The sequence below is a fragment of the Strongylocentrotus purpuratus genome, unplaced genomic scaffold (genome assembly GCF_000002235.5).
Source record: "Strongylocentrotus purpuratus isolate Spur 01 unplaced genomic scaffold, Spur_5.0 spur5_scaffold_9, whole genome shotgun sequence".
Classification (NCBI taxonomy): Eukaryota; Metazoa; Echinodermata; class Echinoidea; order Camarodonta; family Strongylocentrotidae; genus Strongylocentrotus; species Strongylocentrotus purpuratus.
In genome coordinates, this window is record NW_022145615.1 from 21,958,614 (window position 1) to 21,980,467 (window position 21,854).

Consider the following 21,854-nt stretch of genomic DNA (forward strand, 5'->3'; position numbering starts at 1 on the left):
AGTGCAGCTCCTAAATTTTCCATTTTTTGTGGTACTTTCAAAAATAGATCATAAGATGAGGTATTCTGATTAAGCACATGAAAAGAAAAGAAAAAATTATATGTTATTCATCATTTATCATGAATTTCTCTACTTAAGCTTTTCATTGTTTAAAGATATGATTTATTTTTTTAATGATAGTTAATAATGCTCCCAATACCCGTTAGATGCTGCTTGCATTTAATTTTTCATTTTGGCAAAATGGTTTGCTTATAGCCTAGATTACTAGTGGTGATATGTTTTAACGTCCCTACCCCTCTCTCTTTATCAATATCTTTCTCTTTAATTGTTGCTTCAAGTACACTTAGGTGGGCATTCGTAGCCATAGTTCTGCCAAATTTAATAGTCCAACTGCTATTTTGAACAATGCAGGTTTGATGTATATACACAGGCGCCATGTGAATTTTAAGAGCACCAGTAATCTACAGTTGACATTGTATATGGTATTGTCACTTTCATATATGTAAATATCATATTTCTATGGTAACTTTTTTATTACAGCAATTTTCCAGTGTGAATTGTGTTCAATGATCAATAAGTATTGGGTTGCAAGTGAATACACCGTATTGGGAAAAGAATCCGATTTGATTTGAATTAATATATTATGTATTGAATATGAGATTATTAAGAAAAAGAAAACTTAAGATTCATTAATGTATCATGTGTGTAACAATATATATTGTTTACTTTACTGCAAATTAAAACAAGATGACTGTATTTCATAAAGAGGCATTTGCAAAGATAATTTTTCTTTATTGTGTGTGTGTGTGTGTGCGTGTGTGTGTGTGTGTGTGTGACAAGTCGCACAATTATTTCACTATTATATTCCTATTTTTTTTAAAGGGCAATCCAGCCCTTGTAATAAGTTCATTTTTTTATAAAAGCAGAAAAATAAGGTAAACAGAAAGGTGAAAAATTGAAATAAATCGGACCAATACTAAGAAAGTTATGAAGTTGTTTATATTTCCAAAATGATTTTTAACAATTGAGCAACATTGATTTGCACTCTTTCCCAATTACACCAAATTATTTAAGATGTCTTTTAAATTATCTTAACATATTTTTAAAAAAAATGATATTGCTCAAATGCTCCATTTGGTGCATTAAAACATCATCCTCTATTTTATAAGTTGTAATTTTAGTAACCTATCTTCAAAAATATAATATGATACTGAACATTTAAGTGGTGAAAATAAACCTGATGAAAGATTAGGCAAATGTTACACTGTGATAATCATGGTATGAAAACAATTTTGAATAAATTAAGCTTATTTGCTTATGAAATTGAAATTCATTTTGCCACATCCAGAATCCTCTGGACGAGGGCTAGGGCACTAACCAGAAAAGTATAAATGAGCTAAGGAAAAGAAAAGACCCCCCCCCCCCTCCCCCACCAATAAAAGAAGAAAGGGGGATCATTTAAGGATTTTTAGCCAAGGTACACATTCTTCAATGTCAGATTGTGCATGTGGTGGGGACACATTACCCCCCCCCCCCCCCCCCCCAATCCACATCTCAGCCCATGGATGTAATTAATCTCTACAGAGAAATCGGTGACTTCATGGAATTCTATCCTCCCAGAGTGCCTATAAAATAGCATGTATCCTGGCTCAAACATTCTCAACCAGCTAAAAGAATGTCTCCCTCTGTAGTTTAGAAATTGGCAGGTGTATATGGCTTTGTTTGTGAAACTGTGTGCACGCGCCCCCAAGGTTTTACGTTACAATAATCCACCATCATAACAGAGGAATTACCAGAAAATGTGTTTTAAAGGATTTCGCCATTATATATAACATTTATACATGTATATGAAAAATATTATATATATATATAATTATATAAACAACAATGAAAAAGCGACCATTGCATGACAAAATATACGGCCACTTCATGCTTCGAGATATGTTTACACTTATAGAATGAAACCAAAAAGGCCAATTAACCATACACAAAGGCAACACGCGGGAAATCGCATCGTCAAAACTAGGGGGCATGGAAATGTACTTTGTCATGGCAGAGAGGGGATTCTTTCCTTGCCAGTGTGTTGTGCATGAATATAGGTTACTCTGTTGTAAAATACGTATTGAAACAATCCAAACAAATAATTATTCAGACTCGTCTCTTTAAAAATGCTTTTGATTAATTCAGTAGTTCCACATTTCATCCGTTATTCATGTATATTTCCGTAGTGTATATTTATTGCAAGTAAATTTGTGCAAGCACTTTGTTTTACTTTTAATTATGTAGTTCAAGTACTCTGTATTGCATTTTAAATCATATTGTAGTTTATATTTTTCACGTACACTCGCAGGGTCTGGAGCATTTTGCAAAATGGATTATAAATAATACTCATTACGTATTTTGTTGGTGTGTGTGGTGAGTTTGTGGACATATTCTGATATATCAAAATGAAATTGCCTTCATGAGAGATGGAAATGTCTGCTCCCTTGGACTCTCATCAAGTCTATTGAAAATACCAAATAAGAAAACTTCCTAGATCTCATGATTGGGGTTCACTCTGTTTTTTTAATTATCAAGATCATCTTGCACTATCATGCAGCCCTTAAAATTTTGTAACATAATCTTCACGTTTAAATTCTCAAGACAAAGGCAAAGACGCGCTCATCCCGTGCAGGGCTCCAGTTTCCAGTGGGACGAGTTCATCAGTTCTTTCACAATAATTTCACATACTACTGCATCCAGGGCCCTTCTCATGAGAGTATAAAAGGTAACTTTTATATCATGAATTCTCAAGGATAAAAATAGGAGGGGATATTTATATCTTTTATCTATATAAGGGTTCCAAGTGGTACAATAAAGCAGTACCTGGATAACAGATCAATATTATTTTTGTATTGCTCTGTCATACAGGAACTTAAAATGTTGATACATTATTGCTCGATTATCGAAAATCAACATTTTTTTTCAATTCAATCGTTTTATTTTTCCATATCATTAAATATTTACATCAAATACAATTACAAATACATTTCATGTACAGTACAGTACCACGATAAACGAGACTTTCGCTGGTACCCGGTCACTGTACAACGGGTAAGTCAAATGTTGTTATTTCGCTAGTCAGCCCGATATAGATAATAATAATAATGATATTGTATGGCTTTGTTTTTGTGTGATACCTGGACTGGTCTTTGACTCATCCAATATTGTCATAGCTCGAGCAATATATTCTTGTATCACACTCAAAGCCATCCAATATTATATAAATACCCCCCCACCGAGAAAAGGGAAATCAGACACTATATCAATAAGGACACTGGTGAAAACGTTTCTTTTTATTTCTCTTTTATTAATTTCTTTTCAGAACATGTGAGTGGCATCCAAAATCTTACTACACACAAAAGAAAAGAGAAAATCAAAATACAATGAACAAAAACTCCCCTTGCTACAGAAATCCTTTTCTTCCCAAAAATAATTTAAGCAAAGTCCATAGCGACGCTAAGTATCTACACGAAAAATGAAATCAATTCATTGATCAGATAAACAGATCACGTATATTTTTCAGAAAATATTCTCGATAAGATCGCACAATGTCATGGTTAAGTGACGACTACAGGGCAGCCATTTGGCAGTGCCATCAATTTCATAAGATTTCACCAATATAAATTTCTCAATGATTATACCAACACCTAGTGGACATAACATCTTCATTATCATCATCATCATCATCATATACAATACAGTAATTAAACCAACCACTGGAGAGAGTGGGCCATATTATACATGTACAAGAAGCCACAGTCACAATAGACAAGCATTATATAATTACAAAATGAAGAAAAATAATACATCTTATAAACAAACATCTTGAAGATTCCACATATTTTCCATCATCATTCATAGTGAATCGTACTATGGGTCTTGGACCATTGATTTATAAATCCAAGTCCGTTCCTCACACTGCCGATTAATAGATTCAAATACAAAAGTCATTATCACCCGAAGCGACATTCGTCTAACTCTTACTGGTGCAATTATACAAACTTATTCCATCGACAAAAAGTTGGCATTGTTTATATAAATTAATTCATATACTGAAGTACATTCCATTTCCTTAAACTTTGGCTCGAAAAAAATATACAAAACAGAAACACTGAAACCAAAACGTAACATAACTGAAATCATATTTTTTTCACCGAAATAAGCTTCTTTCAAATTATTTTTTCTAAATAATAACTTGGCATTAGTTTGCATACTCCTTTAATAGCCTCGCCATGGTGACTAATCACTAGGGTTTTAGGTCAATTCCACCATGCAGTTCATATTATATATATATATGTCTATGCTAGGGAAATGGGTGTGGTCTTCTAACTAAACAAACTATCTTTAAAGATCATGACATTATTCACACTTTCATCAAGGGGGAAGTCTACTTTGGAATTTCAAACTGATTTACACATCAAACACTCATTCCATGCTTGTTCTTTAAGTATACATTAGAGAACAACTTCTTTGAGGTCATTTCATTGTCATTTTTTCGTTTCTGTTTGGGGGAACAGATTTTTGCATAAAATGTTTATGCTAGGCTACTTGGTGAAGAGACTGTATTGAACATCATGCTTTAACAAATCAAACCCTTTTTTATCCCTTTTTTGTTGTTGTCCCTTTTACAGCAAAACCAGAAACTTATGTGATTCAATTATTTTGCGACATGAAACCGTCGTCTTCAATCTCAACCACTAGCACAAGTCCCTAGATTCCTGTTTGTGAAACTCTCTGCCTTTTCAATACCTATGTTGCATAATATGGAAATATAGTCACTTTTTTTTCCCCGGGAGAGACATGAACCCCACTCAATCAATGCATGTCATTGATCAAGACCTTCACCATTCCCTGTTATCATACACACAAAACTGGAGGTATGTTTCCAATTTCCATGTTGTTTTACTTACTTGCAAGCATGAAATGCTATACTTTTCATGAGGATATTTGGACTAAGAAAATAGCACTTATACAAACTTTCCAAGCATGCGCTGCCTTCAAATCATGCAAACGATGCTACATCTTTCTTACAAATGATAGGGGAATACAAACGTAACACAAAATCTCTACTTGCTCAATATATCATACTTCACACATTCCTTGCTGAAAAGATGGTATCAAGGAGAGCACATAATTTTGACAGTGATTATATGGATGTGGCTAAATCATTCAGAAATATGATCATCACAGTATCTACTTCAGTGCCATGACCATACGGGAGCTCACACACTTATTCTTACACTGAATTGGATGTCAAGGTATGAAATATTGGGGGTCATTTATGCAATGAATATATAGAACTTTCCTAGAGTATTCCACAGTACCAAAGATGAGAATAGGGAGAATATATATATTTATCTCACCGATTCATCAAAAGGAAACAAATATTAGTGAATAATGTAGGCATATTGAGCAGGCTAAAAATTGCACAACTTTGGTTCTTTTTGCACCAGTCTACGTATATATTTTGAAATGCAACCTACACACTTGTTCTTACAAGTGTTATAAAATGCCTTGGACAGATGGTCTTAATTCTTTTATAATTTCAGAAGGTGCTCGTTTGCTGGGAATAATACAATTTAAATAACATGTGGATCTGTTTTCTCATCACATTTGCTAAAAGATCATGAGTATGTCCTTGCATTATTTGTTAGAATTATGTCCAAAAAACATTTATTTCTATCTCAAATTTGAAGGCAGATTACATCATGATATAGATTATTGGAACCAATATGGTTCAGTCTATATCCATGATGATTTCTGGAATCTGCATCATTCTGTTTTCTAAGAGATAATAAAACATTAAGAGGAGAAAAGGAGAAGTATGAACCAATTACTGTCAAAGTACCTTGGATAATTTTTTCCTCATATTATGAAGAGGTATATGATAGCAAGCTAATATGCACTGGTCTATGGGGGAGCCATTCCCTCCAACATATAAAGTAAGTACATTTCTTCATAAGCACATGGAAGCTAGCACTGGCTAGTTTGGGAACCACTCGTAATTGATAAATGATGCAAATAGAGTATGGGTTTGAGAGAGCCCGGGCCATGTTCCAACCGTTTTTAAACAGAAGGTTATGATCAAGTCCATATCGAGGGTTCAGTGACACTAAGACGTAACTCCATATTTTGCCAAAATGAGTATTTGATATGTTCAGAAAAAATGTGGGCTTTCCAGGAAACACAAAGACGTAGCTCCACCCGACACCCCATTGAAGTCAATGGCTAGTGAAACATAAGACTCGACTCCTTAATGACACATAAACCAATTTTTCTCAAAATGGCCAAAATGGAGTTACGTCTTTGTGTCACTGACCCCTCGATATGTTTTTCGATAGATTGTACCAGAGAGAACTCCATGGATGGTCAGAAATGGGTGGACATAGGTTGGGGGGGGGGACCTAGAGGGGAATGCACACACATGTGAAATAGAGAATCGAGATAGCCCAGCCCAGGCCATGTTCTAACCATTTTGAAATTGAAAGTTATTTTAAATCCATACTACATTTTGCTATGGATTGTACCACATCAGGGACCAGTGACAGGAAGAACAGCGAGAGTGAACTGACCGGAGAGTCTAAGATGTCATATTGTACCATAGGGAACCACATCTGTGACTACAGCTACGTAAAATGGGCAGGGAAACCTACAGCAGAATGCTTACACGTGAAATAAAGTATCAAGATAGCCCAGGCCATGTTCTAAACACTTTCAAACTGAAGGTTATAATGAACCCATACATTGTTTTTCTTCTATAGACCATACTACATTCATCATAGACAAATCAGGGAGAGAGAACATACAGAAGGAAAAGCCTTTGATGTTAATATACTGTTCCTTCAGTGTTCAGGGTTGGGTGAAACTGGGAGCGGGAACGTACAGGAGATGCAGTCTCAGGAATTTCTCATCGTTTCCATATGACCGAGTTCTGCGGATGGCCCAGTCCCTTGGACGGGATCATGTCCAGTAGGTATTCCCGTTGCCGATCAGCAGAAGTGCGATGAGTAGCTACCATGTGCTGCTTGGGGATGATCTGGATCTGAGGCTGGAGAAAGATAAACAAACAAGAAAGAAATTTAATTTTGTCTTAAACAAGGATGTTTTCTTTGATTATGAATGAACTATACTAAATACAGACATGCATTAACAGACATATGGAGTAGCTACCATGTACTGGTGTGGGATGAGCTGGATCTGAGGCTGGAAAAAGAGAGACAAACAAGAAAGAAATGTAATTTCTCTTGATCACAATAAATATGTCAATCCATCTTGTGCACATTCAGCTCCATCGTTTGATTAATGAAGGATTTGGGCTTGTTGGTCCCCGACTCCTATTCACCTCATGTATGACAATTGGTGATCAACATATGCTCCGGCAACTATTTCTTTATACAGTAGGCTTGCGTTTACACCATGTGAGAGAGGGGGAGGATTGGGGACTCTCTGTAATCTCTCTTTCTTGAGTGTGTGTAGTCCTGAAAAGGACTGTTGGTGTAGTCTTGAAAAAGACTGTTGGTTATCTTTCTTAGCTTATAGTTCTAAGGAGAACTATAACGCCGGTTGGAGAGGGTGGGTGGTAGGAGTATATTCTACATCACCATGCAAGCCCATACTTATAAGCAGCATCTAACTATTTCTTTGGGTTACATTTCAAGATGTAAGGTTTGGGTTAGGGATATGAAGAGGTAAACCTCAGCTTTTTTAGTTGCAAGTCTTCTGGAATGGCACCTGCACGGAACGAAGGTCCAATGTGTATTCACTGAGCTCTGTGTTACAAGATACGGACATGTGAAGGGGGGGGGGGGACGTCACATGTGGTTTCCAATGCAACATCGGAATGAGGCTTTAAAGTAGTCACCCAAAGAATCAAAAGTGTTTTGAATTGATGTCAAATTCATATCATGGCAAAGGGAAAGCCTTACTGATCAAATATAACTTTCCTCTTCAAAATATGTTTGGGGCTCGTGACGTAGTAATTATCTCTCAAAAATGTAAATTTTGAGATCCAGATTTTCTGCCTTCAAGGGTCCTCCGTAGAGCGTCAAGATTTGTGCCGTCACATGCGAGACACAGCTAGCCACAAAGCATTTTAGACCTTTCCATGATATCTATATGATTTTTCAGCAAACTATTCATGTTTTTCAAGAGAATATCTTTCCTTTTATATATATATATATATATATTGCCACCAGAATAAATGTCGGAGGAATATATGTCTTCAATCTCACTATCATCTAAACATGCATTTTCATCTGACAATCACAAACATCAACAGTATCAACGATAATTTTTACTGTAGTTTTCTTGAAGAGATAAAGGTCAAATAACTCACTGCAGATACAGGAAAGTTGGGTATATAGGCATAATGGATAGGTTGTTGTACGACCCTCTGGCTTGGTGCTGGATTCATGACCCTCTGCCTGTGTGCCTGGCTGGATGATGACGAGGATGAATGGTGCATGGAGCTAGCTTGACTGCGATGGACAATGTTTTGAGTCTGAAAGAAATGGGCAAGAGATGCGTGACTTACAGGCGAGTACTTAAAGACTCTTTCAGCTTACTTAAATCAGCTAAAACGCAGGGCATATTATAACACTTGAGTTAAACTCTGAAGTGAAATCAAAAGGTTGAATTCTACCCAATTACGTATCTTCTGTTGAGAGCCACATGGGTGTTCATTCTGCTGCTTTCTGCATAAGATGATGACTTAACACTTATCTGGCTCTACAACAGATGGTACATCTACAGTGTATCTTACAATGCCTGAAAAACTTGGAATTGGACCATTTCAAACAAAGTCATAAACATTGAGTGAGCAAAAGCAAAAATAACTCCGCGCGATTGCATCCCTGTGTGTCTTTAATGAAATGACATACATGTATTAACTGTTTTTAAAAATGTATTAATTGGTGAAACACAGCAGCTTGCACAGCCATGATCAACAATCAATAAAGTATTGTCCCAGACCAACATTCAAAATGAGTTTTTAACAATCCCACAGCAAGGAGTACCTAATTGAAATCAATAACAATTTTTGTTACAATGGTTAACATTCTTTAACATTTATTTGGATCAGCAAAGAAATAATTTCCTCAACAACTTTGATGTTTTATAAATGTATTGCTTCCTGGGAGAAATTTCAATTGTTTAAACATATTTGTTTCATTCGATCATTTACTGGGTGAAAGCCACAAATATGTTAAAACAACTTTTATGTTGGAGGTGGCGCGATAGCTTAGTCGGTAGAGCAGTGGTCTCGTAATCCGGTGACCCGGGTTCGAAACCAAGTCGATGCGCTAGTGCTCTTTGGTAAGGCATTAATCCTCATTACCAGGTCCCTCAGAGAGGACCTAAAGCCGTCAGTCCCCTGGTTGCTTACTAACAAGCATTTATGCTTTCTTAGCAGTCGGGTAAAATAACCACCACTACTACTAACAAATTTGCAAATGTGCACACTGCAGTATTTCCATGGAGGCCTACTATACTCACCCTGTGTCTTTGTGAACTGCTGCTAACCCTGCTAGTAGATGGTTGTTGAGTTGTGCTCTGACTCTGCTGGATGCGCTGCTCAATCTCCTGCTCCTGCTGCAGCGCCTTGACGAACGCCGTCTTGAGACGGTTGGTGTGCTCTGCCTTCAGGGCCTTCTTCTGGTTGGACACGATGCACGACTCGCACATGATGCCTTGCTTGGGATCCTACACACACGAACACACACGAACACACAAATGAAAACCATCAGATACGATAATGAAAAACATATTCAATCGTGACAGCACACTTCAGGTAGCAGTGCCTGGACATTGTTGATTTGTCACTGAAGTAATAACTGGTGAATAAATATACAAAGTACTATTCACTTTCTGAATGATTTTTGGTACCCCTAGTTGATTTGCCTTTTTTAACACGGGTGTCCATGTATTAACACAGTAGAGTTTTAACTGCCACACTGGACACTGGACAGTCCTCTGGTCACCTTTAGAGTTTTTGGTGTTAACCATGCAAACAATTCTTTTAAAATTATGAACAGTTCGTGAATTCTCAAACATTAATCAGGAACACTTCAATGACAAAATCATTTAAGGATCAGTGAATGAATGTCTACAATTGATGCCCCCTTACACATCACTACAAGTACATTGTCACACAGACAAGACAGACAGACAGACATGACAACTAAAAGTTTAACATTTGTTTTCATAATTACCATCTTAACCTGCTTCCATATAGTAGTGAAGTCTGTGTTGCACTGTGCACACTTGTATGGCTGTACAAATCCCTTTGACTGGTTTTTATCCTTTTTATCAAGATCAAGGATCGTGTTTACCACCTCTTCCAGCCCGACGAGAATGATAAACTCGTTGTTGGCAGCACTGGGCAAAAAGTGCAATTCTGGTGGAGGAGGCTTTGGCGGGGGGATCTGGAGGAGGGTTTTCTCGAGCTGTTTCCGAAGAGCCAACTTTGCAGCTGCTTGCCTACTGGCTGCCGACTGGCCATCGTTGGCCATCTGGCTCTGCCTGCTGCTCGACTGCTGCTGATGTTGCATCTGGCGTGAAACACTGTGAGTTGGAGTGGTCGAAGCCCCTGCCGATGTAGAAATTCTCACGACGGGAGCACGAACCATCTGACCCGACTGAGATGTAGAAGACGATGAAGAGGATCTGCTCGTCTGCTGGGCCATGATCAGGGGCGGGGGTCCCGAGTGGCCCTTCTGGTAGTTGTGCAACTGCCGCTGTATATGGGAGCCACGCATCAACTGGGGCATGTCAGGTCGATGAGAGGAGGAATTGGATTGTGGCTGAATACTAGCATGGGGCTTTGTTCCTGTCATGGAGGAATGGGCCATGGTTGGTGGCAGTCCAGTTCTATGGCCAACAGCAGGTCCTGTACCATTGGCACCAGCTACTGCTGCTGCTGCTGCTCCCTCTGGTTTAGTAGGTACTGATACAGGCTGTTGCTGATTCAATCTTAGTTTTTTCAGAAGTAGCAATTTTGTCTCCTCATTTCTCAATTCTTCTTGCAATTTTTTCATAATGATTGACCGAGCTTCATGTTGTTCTTCAGAAAGCAAATGAAGACAATCTTTAAGGATTTCTACTTTGTTCTCCTTATTCTCTTCACTGACTACCACAGCATCATTCGTAGAATCTTCCATCGTTTTCCTGTGTGAAAAAACAAATGCTTTATTTAGAAGGAATTCAAACCTTTCTGGAGGTGATAAATTTCTAATGTACAGGTACCATATTAGCATGATTAACCCAAATCATCAATGCGTTGGCCAAATCAAGCATATGCATGGTTATTATGAGCTGATCAGGGTACTATCAACGTGTGCTATAAGTTTTGCCACAGACATACATGGACATGTATTGAAATACTATTCAATACATGAGATTTTGCATGAATTTCATGAAAAATGTTATAAACAAAATTCAAAAGAGTTTGAGGCATATCAAGATTAAGAGGAATCATCAGCAAAGGTGAAAGATTGAAGATTCATACATGTACATGCTACCTCAGTACTGCCACAAACAGTACTAAATAAGGACACGTGTACATGCATATTCTCTGTGTAAGTGTGCATGCAGACGGTTTTCACAAAGAAGTTTGGTGTCCAGCAATTTAGGAGATTTAAAAGTTATTTATTCCTTAAGCCACCTTTTCATGAATATGTCAAAAAGGCAACTGTGCTGCATAACATGGAATGTCTGTCCCCATTGTACATGGATTTCCCATATTTTGGGAATCTACTTCCTCATCGCTTTCAATGGGATTATCAAATTAAATTATGGACACATATTCAATTCATCATGAAGCAGGTATGTTGCCTTTACAATGTTGACTAAAAACTTCCTTAAAAATAGTATTGTAAACAAAGGGTGGAACAGGGCCCTGTCTGCTAAAGAGTTTCAATTATTCAGAACCAATGAGATATCTATTCAAATATACAATTGTAGCTACAGTTTATTTTGATATCTTACATGTATACATGTTTGTTTGCTAGGAATTATTATTGATATTCAACTAAAAATGAACTGCAATCAATATGGATCAATCAAACACTTTACAAGACAGGGCCCAGAGATACATGTACCAAAGGGTGTCAAATGGCACATACACTGTACATGTACGTACATGTGCCTTACAAGTACAACAGTACACGTACCAGGGTGGTCTACAAACAAAACCCAAACATGTAAAATTGCAAATTGGAAGGAGTACATGTATGAACTGATGTATACGAAGTACAAATTCCCTTGTAGCTGGGCTATACGGATTGTACATGTATAAAGCTCTTAGATGCACAAGATCTCCTTGTGGACCACTCCGATGTACATGTACTGTACGTGTTCAAGACATTTTATTGTACACATGTACATGTACATGTAATCACTTCAACATGTATAAGTAGCACCTCAGGGTGTTACAGTTGTACATACTTGTATGGACATGGGTAAGGCTGTAAATCTTTGTCATCATGGACAGAAATTTAACAAATCTTTAAAATATAATTTTGAGGTTATGTTTGCTGAAGCCTGACAATCTCAATTTATAGTTTCAATAAACTGAGATCTTAACCGCATAATTATTTGAATTTTGGGGATTGCGCGGATAATAATGTCTGATTTCTGGAGCCAGAAAGGTGTCCTTTCGCTCAAAATAACACGCGACTGACGAATTGCTGATTAGCGCATGCGCACTGACGGGGTCTCATTTAACGTAATCCCGAAATGGCATTACGTAGTATAATTACAGTGTAATGGTCTACTAAAAAATAAATAATAAGGTCAAAGAAAATTAACTTTGAATTAACTTGAACAACTACAGGTGTAGCTTCCCTAAAATACTACATGTACATAAAAGAACTTCCAAACCAAAATTTGGCATGCTTACAACAGAAAGTATGTTCTTTTTATGTTGAGTAGTACAGTCACGCACACTGCACACTTTACAGCCCGACAACTGGATTTTCAAAGACGTTGCAATAGAAGTAGGTTTGAAAATTAAAAGTTATAAATTCTTCCTGATAAAGGTGCAGTGTGGTCTAAAAATAGCCATCATGAAATTGCAGGGGTACATGTATTTAAAGCTTTCCAGTCAAAGATAACACCAAACTAGCTCAAGTTGATTGGCAGTCATGTGACTGTAGGCCAGTGCTAGGATTTGTAGATAATTGACAATTTTAACTTACTGGAAAGCTTGCAATACCTTGCAAGTTTAATTTGTTAACTTTAGTGCATAGCATTCAGAGAACTCAATCAAGAAAATTTCTTCAGGGTGTGCAAAGGCCTTATTTTCATGATCAATGCATAATGTTTGCATGACAAATATATGTGCAAATAATTTGTAATTTAGCCCTCACAAACCGTGTATTATGCACCAATATTGTGTAACTTTAAAAAAAAATTAACATGTTGATGCATGGTTTAAATTCGTACTTTTGCATGTTGGTTTTTATAAATCTGTAAAACACAAATGAGCATTTCCATCCCACGTCACGCTTGTGCCTAAAATGGATTAGCCAAGTTCCATACTCACTTTTCTGAAGTTTCCGTTTCTTCTTTCTCCCTGTCCTCTGGTTGAATGTTATTGAGCTTTTCACTATCATTGTCTTTATCGTCTGGAGTTATTTCCATTTTGTCATTAGAATCGCTGTCTTTAGCACTGTGTTGCGAGTCCATATCCTCTTCTACAGGTTGTTCACTTTTTGAAGTGTCTACTGTTTGAGCACCTGAGCTGTCCTTTGGCACACTGGTGTCACTTACACTGTGAGGTTCGGAGGTACTGACCGGCTCTGACTTCGGCTCTGACTTCGGCGCAGACTCCAGCTCTGACTTTGACTCAGACTTTGGCTCTGCTTTGCCTGAGCTTGTCCCTGCCGTATCGACTGTGTCGTTCTCAACGTCCACCTCCATTGCTTCACTGTCGCTTTCTGCACCATTGACTTTGTCACCTTCCGACTCCTCTTTCTCACTACTCTGTACAGCGTCAGCGTCGCTTGCATTGTTTTTTTGTTTGCTGCCCTCACCATTGCAACTCCCTGAGTTATCTGTTCTATCTGGTTTTACATCCCTCACATTCACACTGTTTGATTCTTCTTTGTGTTCATCAGACTGATCTGTATCCTTTTCACTAGGAGGATCCACTTCTGTCTGTTCATCACTCGTTTCTGCCTGCTCACTCTTGTCACTGTTCGAGTTGCAAGGGGCGGGTTCCTCAGAGTTTGTTTCAGAAGCGGGAGTACCGGCAGTGTCCTCATCCTTTCCGTTTGCTTCTGGCTGCAGTGGAGACTCTGCTTGTGTTTTTTCTGCCTGTGCTACAGAACTAGGCACAGCATCAGCTTGGTCCTCTCGATTGCCATTGTCTTCCGGCTCATGTTTGTCCTCTCCGTTGCTCGTAGGGGAGTCTAGTCCTCCATTGCTAATTGCATTGTGTGACTTCGGTGAATCCACTTTATTGTTTTCATCAACAACTTTAATCCTGAAATTCAAATTGAAAAACAGACCCGATTTTACCAACAGTAGGACTCATAATACATGACAAAGGACATATTTCTAAATACAAAATTAGTTGGACTTAATTTGTCCTAATTCCTAAATCAAATATAAATCTTCATCCATATACACTAATGCAACTACAGGAACATTGTACAGATACACTCAAGTTTCTAATTATTTTTTTTTCTCCTCTTTTTTTGCATAACATGTTGATATCTTACTTTAAAACAGCATTTAAGCTTATAATCTATATCATAACCACAAGCTCCATATTTGTCCATGTTGTATATTTATAGGGCTTTGTCTAACAAGTAACAACTATCTAACCTTTTAGGGGCTACTGATGAGTCATCTGAATCAGCGTTGATATCTGAAGATAACTCCAGAGGTCGTTTACCAGGTGCAGACCCTGTTGTAACATCGGATGCCTCCTCGGACATTGTGCAGTCTGGATCTATATAGATTATACAATCAAAATCAATTCTGTTATAATATCTTGCTTGTGCATGCATACAATATCAAATAATCAAGTCAGTGAAAAAAATACATGGGGCTCGGGCGAAATTGCCCCCTAAATGCCCAAAATAGCCCCCGTAAATTTGCATAAAGTTCAATGCAAAACAAATTTTAGAGTGCTATTTTAATGCAGGCAAGCTTGAAAAGTCGCCTCCGAAAAATTAATATTAATTTTTTCCCTGAATCAAGTATATTATGCAATATCGTGCAATGTCACAAGCACCGGAATTTGATCTTATTGCAAATATTTGGCTAAGGTGACAATTAAAAAAACAATAACAAAACAAAAAAAGTCAGAGTTCCCATATTTTCATTGTTGTGAATGTCTGACATTTAAACAGTGAATGATTAATACCGATCTGAAGACACCCACACAACCACTATCCCATTCCAATATAAAGCTAAGAATTCCAAAAACCCATCACATAAGCAACATGTACCGTACTTGTATTCATAACTTTCAGAGAAAATTTCTAGATCTTGGGCCGTATTCTGAAAACGAGGTTACAGTATCTTTTATGTTAGGGACACAATGTTAATAGTCATAACTAACTGAACTTGGATGTACTTGTACATGTAACTCACATTTACTGTTGGTGCTTAGTGCTTACCGGTACACAGATATCCCTTTATAACTTTACGCGAATGCAGACGGTGTTGTGCAGACATTAACCAATGGCCTGTCTTGATATTAAGTTGCTATGACAAATAACATCGTTTTCAAAATACCACCCCAAATCTTTGTTCCTTTTGTAAGAGAATTCCCTGCATAATTTAACATTCTTATTTCTTAAAGACATCATCATCCTCAAATATTGATCACTGTATTATATTTTATTTTCATGTGTAGAAGATCAAGATTCTTGTGGAGGGGGAGGGGGGGTTGGGTTGGGGTAGGTGTTTTAAGATGTCTGGATAGGTTTTTTTTTTTTTTTTTTTTTTTACTTGTGATACTCACATATTGTCAGACTACCCTTGTGTACCTTTTTATTGGATTTTTACACAAAAATGATAGGTACAAGACAAGTACATGTACTTTAAGTTGAGGCTACATACAGTACACCCCCTACGCTGAGGCAAGATTCCTGACATACATGTACATGATCATGTACAGTGTACGTAACATTGAAAAAGGGGCAAGGTAATATTAGTCCTCTTCACTTGTATTGAACAGCTACTAAAATTAGCTGCATTTACACTGCAAGCAAAATACAACAGTTTTTCTCAAATTCCAGAGTTTTGTACAAGGTTACTAGGCAACTATCCCAAAACATGACAAAAAACTCATTAAAAAAAGTACCTCTGGAGTTGCAGTGTAAATGCTTGCACTCAAAAAACGGGTAAACTACATATATTTGGGTTTGGGGTCACTAACTTGACTTTCCTCGCTTCCATGATATGCATGCAAATCACAACAAAGTGTTGCATACCTACAAATCACACACAAACACAGAATAAACAAACACCAACCATCTTTATGGGTTTTTTCCAGTAGTGCAAATCACTAAATGGTAGTTTTTCAAATTGCTTGTTCTACACAGGAAATGAGCATCCTAGAGATTTTTTTTTTAATCCTTGAAAATTATGCCAAACAAAATGGAAAATTAGGCCAAACAAAATGGAAAATTCTGCATTGCCATACACTGATACAATAACAAAATGGCATTGTAAAAATTGAATCTCGATTGTAATTTCTTCAACGCATACTACACAACATTTTAAATACTTGAGTTAATGTAACTGTAAAACACAGAAAAGTACAAGCAAACATACAATGTGCTGTGTACACTGTCAGCCCAGTGCATAGAGAGTTTTTTTTAAACAGTTCACAAAATGACATGTTTTGTACATGTAGCACTATACCTACATTCACATTATTGTATGGGCGGAACACAGAGTGGCCAGGGTCAACTATGGGGGTATTGAATCATTAACTGCGTGGACACACAAAGAAAGAGAGCAGGACAAAGGAAATTTTCTTCTGAAGGCAGAATAGCTAGAAAAGCTCTTAGCGCAAATAGGCTATAGAAGCCAATGTATTAAAGGCTGTAGGTTTTGTTACATTGAATACATACATACAGGCCTCCATGGAAAGGTTGCAACTACATTTTGTATCAGTCGCACAAACAGTGTATCACTGCGCAATAGAAACTGCACACACCTTCAGGAATAGTTATTAAAGTTCCATTACAGTCTTGGCATGTTTGTCCCTTACGCAGGTATATAGTGCATCTGAACGTCCAACTGGAGTCCCCAACACATACACACACGTCCTCAGCACACACACACACTGACACACATGCACGTAGGATGTATAGTACAGACATTAAGCACACACACAATTTACCTACCTAAACTAGATGCAAGACTAATGTGACAATGTTTATGCCTGTGCAAGTGAGGAATGCTACTTTAAGATGACGTCATCCAACCCAGGTCACCTTGGGAACACAAGTTAGGTCAATAATTGATCACGTACACAGAGCATGATCAGTCATGGTTCATTGGGCTCTGAGATGTCTAATTCAATGCCACAATTGTGCTAAAAAACAAAGATGCCCACGAGGATACAACTAGTTTAATATAATCTGTATTAAATGTAACTCATTGTCAATCTTTTTAAGATGCTTATCTGTCTTATATCATAATCAAAGAAATAGATACATCATTCAAATTATTGCAAATTATACTTCACTCATAGTCTCATACCCTCATTTGCACAGTTTGAAAGTTGAGGTCCATAATTACACTTGTATCTTCACTCATGTCAAGATGTTAATCTACATGTATTTACATCATTCAAGATAACATCGTCCCTATAAAGACATTTTGAAATCATTTTCTCCAGTCCTCGTACCAACTTTGACAAGATTTACAAGCCGGTATCTTGCTGGATGATACGAGGACATGCATCTAATCTGCTAAATCTGAATATCCAACTTCCTGGAGTTATTTTTAAATCAGCCATCATGAACGTCATATGATAATTAATGTCTGGCCTAATTTAACTACATGTTATGTACATGCAATGTTCATGTTCCTGAGTTACATGTATGTTTTATATAGTGTACACACTACATGTTGTCCTTTTGATTATAACTTGACCTATCCTATGCATGTACTACATGTACATAATTGGGTAAAAATGGAAGTATACAATGTACACGTACATGTAAAAGATCTCTGTAAGCTGCCTGCTTAACTTGAAGATGATTTATTTTTTTGTCAAATTCAGTCGATCCCTAAAGTTAGGGAAATCTACGGTAACCAAGTTAAATCCAACCATAAGTTAATAAGAGCAAACAACTTGAAAGGAAAGCAGAAATATCAGAGAAGCAGACTGGTGAAAATTTGACTACAGAGTACGCGACGATCCACTGACCAAATTGCCAATTTGAGATTCGCCTAGCAAAAGTGATTTCATATTTCAAACATTCATGACTCTCTGCTTTTGTATAAATGAACTTCGCAATAGGGTAGGAATGCCCTTGATAATAACATAACATCATAATATAATTTGATACAATGTAGACATACTACATGTATACATGCAATAATCAGGGAAAACTGAAAACATGTCCAAAATTTACACAATTTACTCTTAGATGTATACAGTACATACAGGTCAAATGAGTTGATAGATCACAGAAAAATATTTTCAATTTTGAAGTTCAAACTAACCATTTTGGATTCCATATGTAAACAATAAATTTAATTTCAATATTTTTTCCCTTTTTTTTGTGCCAAAGCTTAATCTAGATGAACGTTAAAGTTTTTTTGAATTGTTTTCCCTTCTAAAACATAAATGGGCAGGGTACACATCTTTCAAATCATTTTAATGAAGCTACTGTACTCTGAAACATACTTTTATTGTATTTTTACTAGATTCTGCACTCATAACTTCTTGATGTGAGATTAGCACAGATCTTTATTTGTAGTACCGGTACTATTTTCACTATTTTGTACATTTTTTTTAATTTTTTTTTTTTACATCTACCGGTATGGAAAATATTGCACTCATGCCATGGCCTTATGTACATGTACAGGCCACATAGAAGTAAGCCTAACTTTGTGAATTCAGGATTGCCACTATTCCGTGAGTGATATTATGTACATTTTGTACATGTGCCTACTGATGATTAACCTGCCATTATGATCATGGATGTGATCAGGAATCAAGTGATCTCAGGGGGTCATACATATGAAAGGGCAGAAACTCAACTTTTTAGAAATGGATTTTCTCTTTGAAATTCATATAGGCCTACCATTCGCCAAATGATTTTTTGGTTTCCTCTCTTCAAGTTCATTTTAATCACTCAGGCGTGAAATATGCATCATATAAATGGCATCAAATGAAAGAGGAGGATCTCAGCTTTCCAAACATGGGTCATTTATTAATTATAAATGTGAATAAGTTATGATAAAACATAGATAATTCTCGGTTTCGTTTTTTCTGGGACGCACTGTATAACTGAAGTACCGGTATACATGAAGATTTCATGTTTGTTACATTTTAGAATCACTCACTCGAGTGTGCGTGTAGGTGTGAAGACGAGGTTGCTGTGATGATCAGGTCATCGAGCTGATCGAGTTAGGTCGGGTGGTCGCATTACCCGACCTTTTCTGATAAAATGCCCCTTTATTCCTGAAATGTCAGGGGTAACGTTTGTATGGTCTGGTCCAATTTACCACACACTTTGTGAAAACCCTATGGCAAATCTATTAGGCCTACAGGTTGCATCTGCAACATGAATCTTCACATGATTTTCCATTTTCGTTTCACGAAAGGTCGTGTAACGCGATTACCTGACCAGACGCGATGTACCGATGCATGATTCAAAATAAGCTTTCTGGCCATACCTGTGCATGATTAATTTCATGTCAAATTTTTAGTTATGAGGAATTTCACATTTCAAATCCCTTAATTAGCATTAGAGTCTAAAACTTTTATGTTTAACCATATGAATGATCAGTTTGATGAGTATAGGAGGCCTTCTTGAAAAATAATGCAGATGAAAACCCAGAAAAGCTTACAAATTTTGAAAGTTAGCAAATTTTCAGCCAAAAATAATATAATTAATCTGGATCTGGGTTTAAAGTTTACACAGCAACTGAGTAAATCAAAATGGAATCTGGCATGTTGTCTGAAAAAATCTGACGTCCCAATTCTCAATCATAATGTTGCAAGTTATTTTATCAAAAATGATCCTGCCCACTGCTCAGTATATTAAATAAGATACTGATAATATTCTACCTTTTACTGACATCTTTGAACAATATCTGAAACTGATAGAAATAAGAGTTTAGACATAAGTTATAACACATTACTTTGGGCCATCAAGATTCATTCTTCGTCGCGTCGTTTGTCATCATGACCCGGCGAATAGTATTGCTCACACATGCTCGTATACAGTAATTCACACGCTTCACCAAAAAAAAAATCCCCAGATACACACACAGGCATTATTCCCATAGACTTCTTGAGTAAAACGTGGCGCGCGATATTGCTACACACAAAACACATACACAAAAAGACGCTTCACGTAGAAGTATTTATCTGTTAGACACATGATTTCTCTTTTCATGTTACAAATACAACAAATTTAAAGGATTAACTAAGTAAACATTAGTTATTGGATTTAATATGTCCGACCATTTTGATCGTAACATCTAATATTTCAAAAATATGTAACGTTTTCCAGAAGTTATCCGTACTTTCATTCAAACTCCGATGTTCATTTTCGAAGGGGGTTACCGCATCGCCACTTCCATGGAGAGCTGGAGGGGAAACACGGCATGAATTTCGAGATATCTGTATCGTTTCGGACAATAATTAGGTGTTAGCCTGCCATCATGAATGTATTTATGAGGTTTAAATATGTTGATGAAAAATACAGCAGTAAAAAAAAATCACATTGTAATTGTTACCTGTTCAAAACATGAAATGGCGCAGGGGTTATAAATGACCTCGGAGTTCCCGTGATATTCAAATCTCCGGCCAATAGTGGAGGATCCCGTGAACGAGGGGTCGTCAAAATGGAAAGTTGACAATATCACGATTCAAGTGCAACACGATAGGAAAGAAAAATCATATCCCGTATTAAATTCCACAGATATCATATTTTAATAAATGGGCAACAGCGAAGCCAAACACCACAGGACTACTGAGAGCAACTTTCTCATTCCTCGCATTGTCCGCATCGACCTCAATTTCCGTAAAAAATGGCGAAGGTTCAGATTGTTGTTTACCGTAGGGGTCGCCCGCACTGGTGCTCAGGGCTAACCAAAACAAATTGTTTACAAGTAAACAATCTTCCTAGTACACATCCGCCCGACTCGTCACGTGACTGTCCACCTGGCCAATAGAGACTATACTGTCTATAAACATTTGTCGAAGTACTCATGATAGGGCGGCGGCTTACCCAATTTGACCAAAACTTGTAACTTCGAACATTTTTTTAAGTAAACAAATTTGTTTATGGCGGTGACATAAAATCCTAGATGTGATAAGTGAAAAATGATGACAAGTTCACTGTAACATTGATATGCGTCTGCGGAGGTAGACTATCACTGGTGATATTATGATCGACCTATTATATACTCTACTACCAATTACCATTGCCACAAAGTTTGGACAAGTGAACTTTTTAGAAAAGAAAATGTGCAAGGCTATAGGTATATGCCTACTTATGTACTTTAGAAATATCATACCCATTTATAGCCAGACTAAAATGAATACATATATAAATATATGATTATGTATTATGTATTTAACGTTCATTCGTACATTATTCAAA

The 21,854-nt window shown here is 37.0% G+C and overlaps 1 protein-coding gene across 2 annotated transcripts; it reads right to left on the minus strand.

Annotated features, from left to right (window-relative positions):
- Nucleotides 1-3,328: 3,328 nt before the first annotated feature.
- On the minus strand, nt 3,329-21,327 carry LOC578894 (transcriptional repressor p66-beta). 2 transcript variants are annotated; one of them, XM_779034.4, is made up of 7 exons: nt 20,986-21,327; nt 14,869-14,995; nt 13,583-14,524; nt 10,251-11,205; nt 9,535-9,741; nt 8,378-8,542; nt 3,329-7,090 (listed from the first exon to the last, which is right to left on the minus strand). In XM_779034.4, exons 2-7 carry the CDS (start codon nt 14,979-14,981, stop codon nt 6,950-6,952), a joined length of 2,523 nt encoding a protein of 840 aa, XP_784127.3. In that variant the 5' UTR covers nt 14,982-14,995; nt 20,986-21,327; the 3' UTR covers nt 3,329-6,949. The 2 variants fall into 2 exon arrangements, with proteins under 2 accessions (XP_784127.3, XP_011679391.2); XM_011681089.2 differs by lacking the exon at nt 3,329-7,090 and adding an exon at nt 7,152-7,245.
- Between the last annotated feature and the right edge of the window lie 527 nt (nt 21,328-21,854).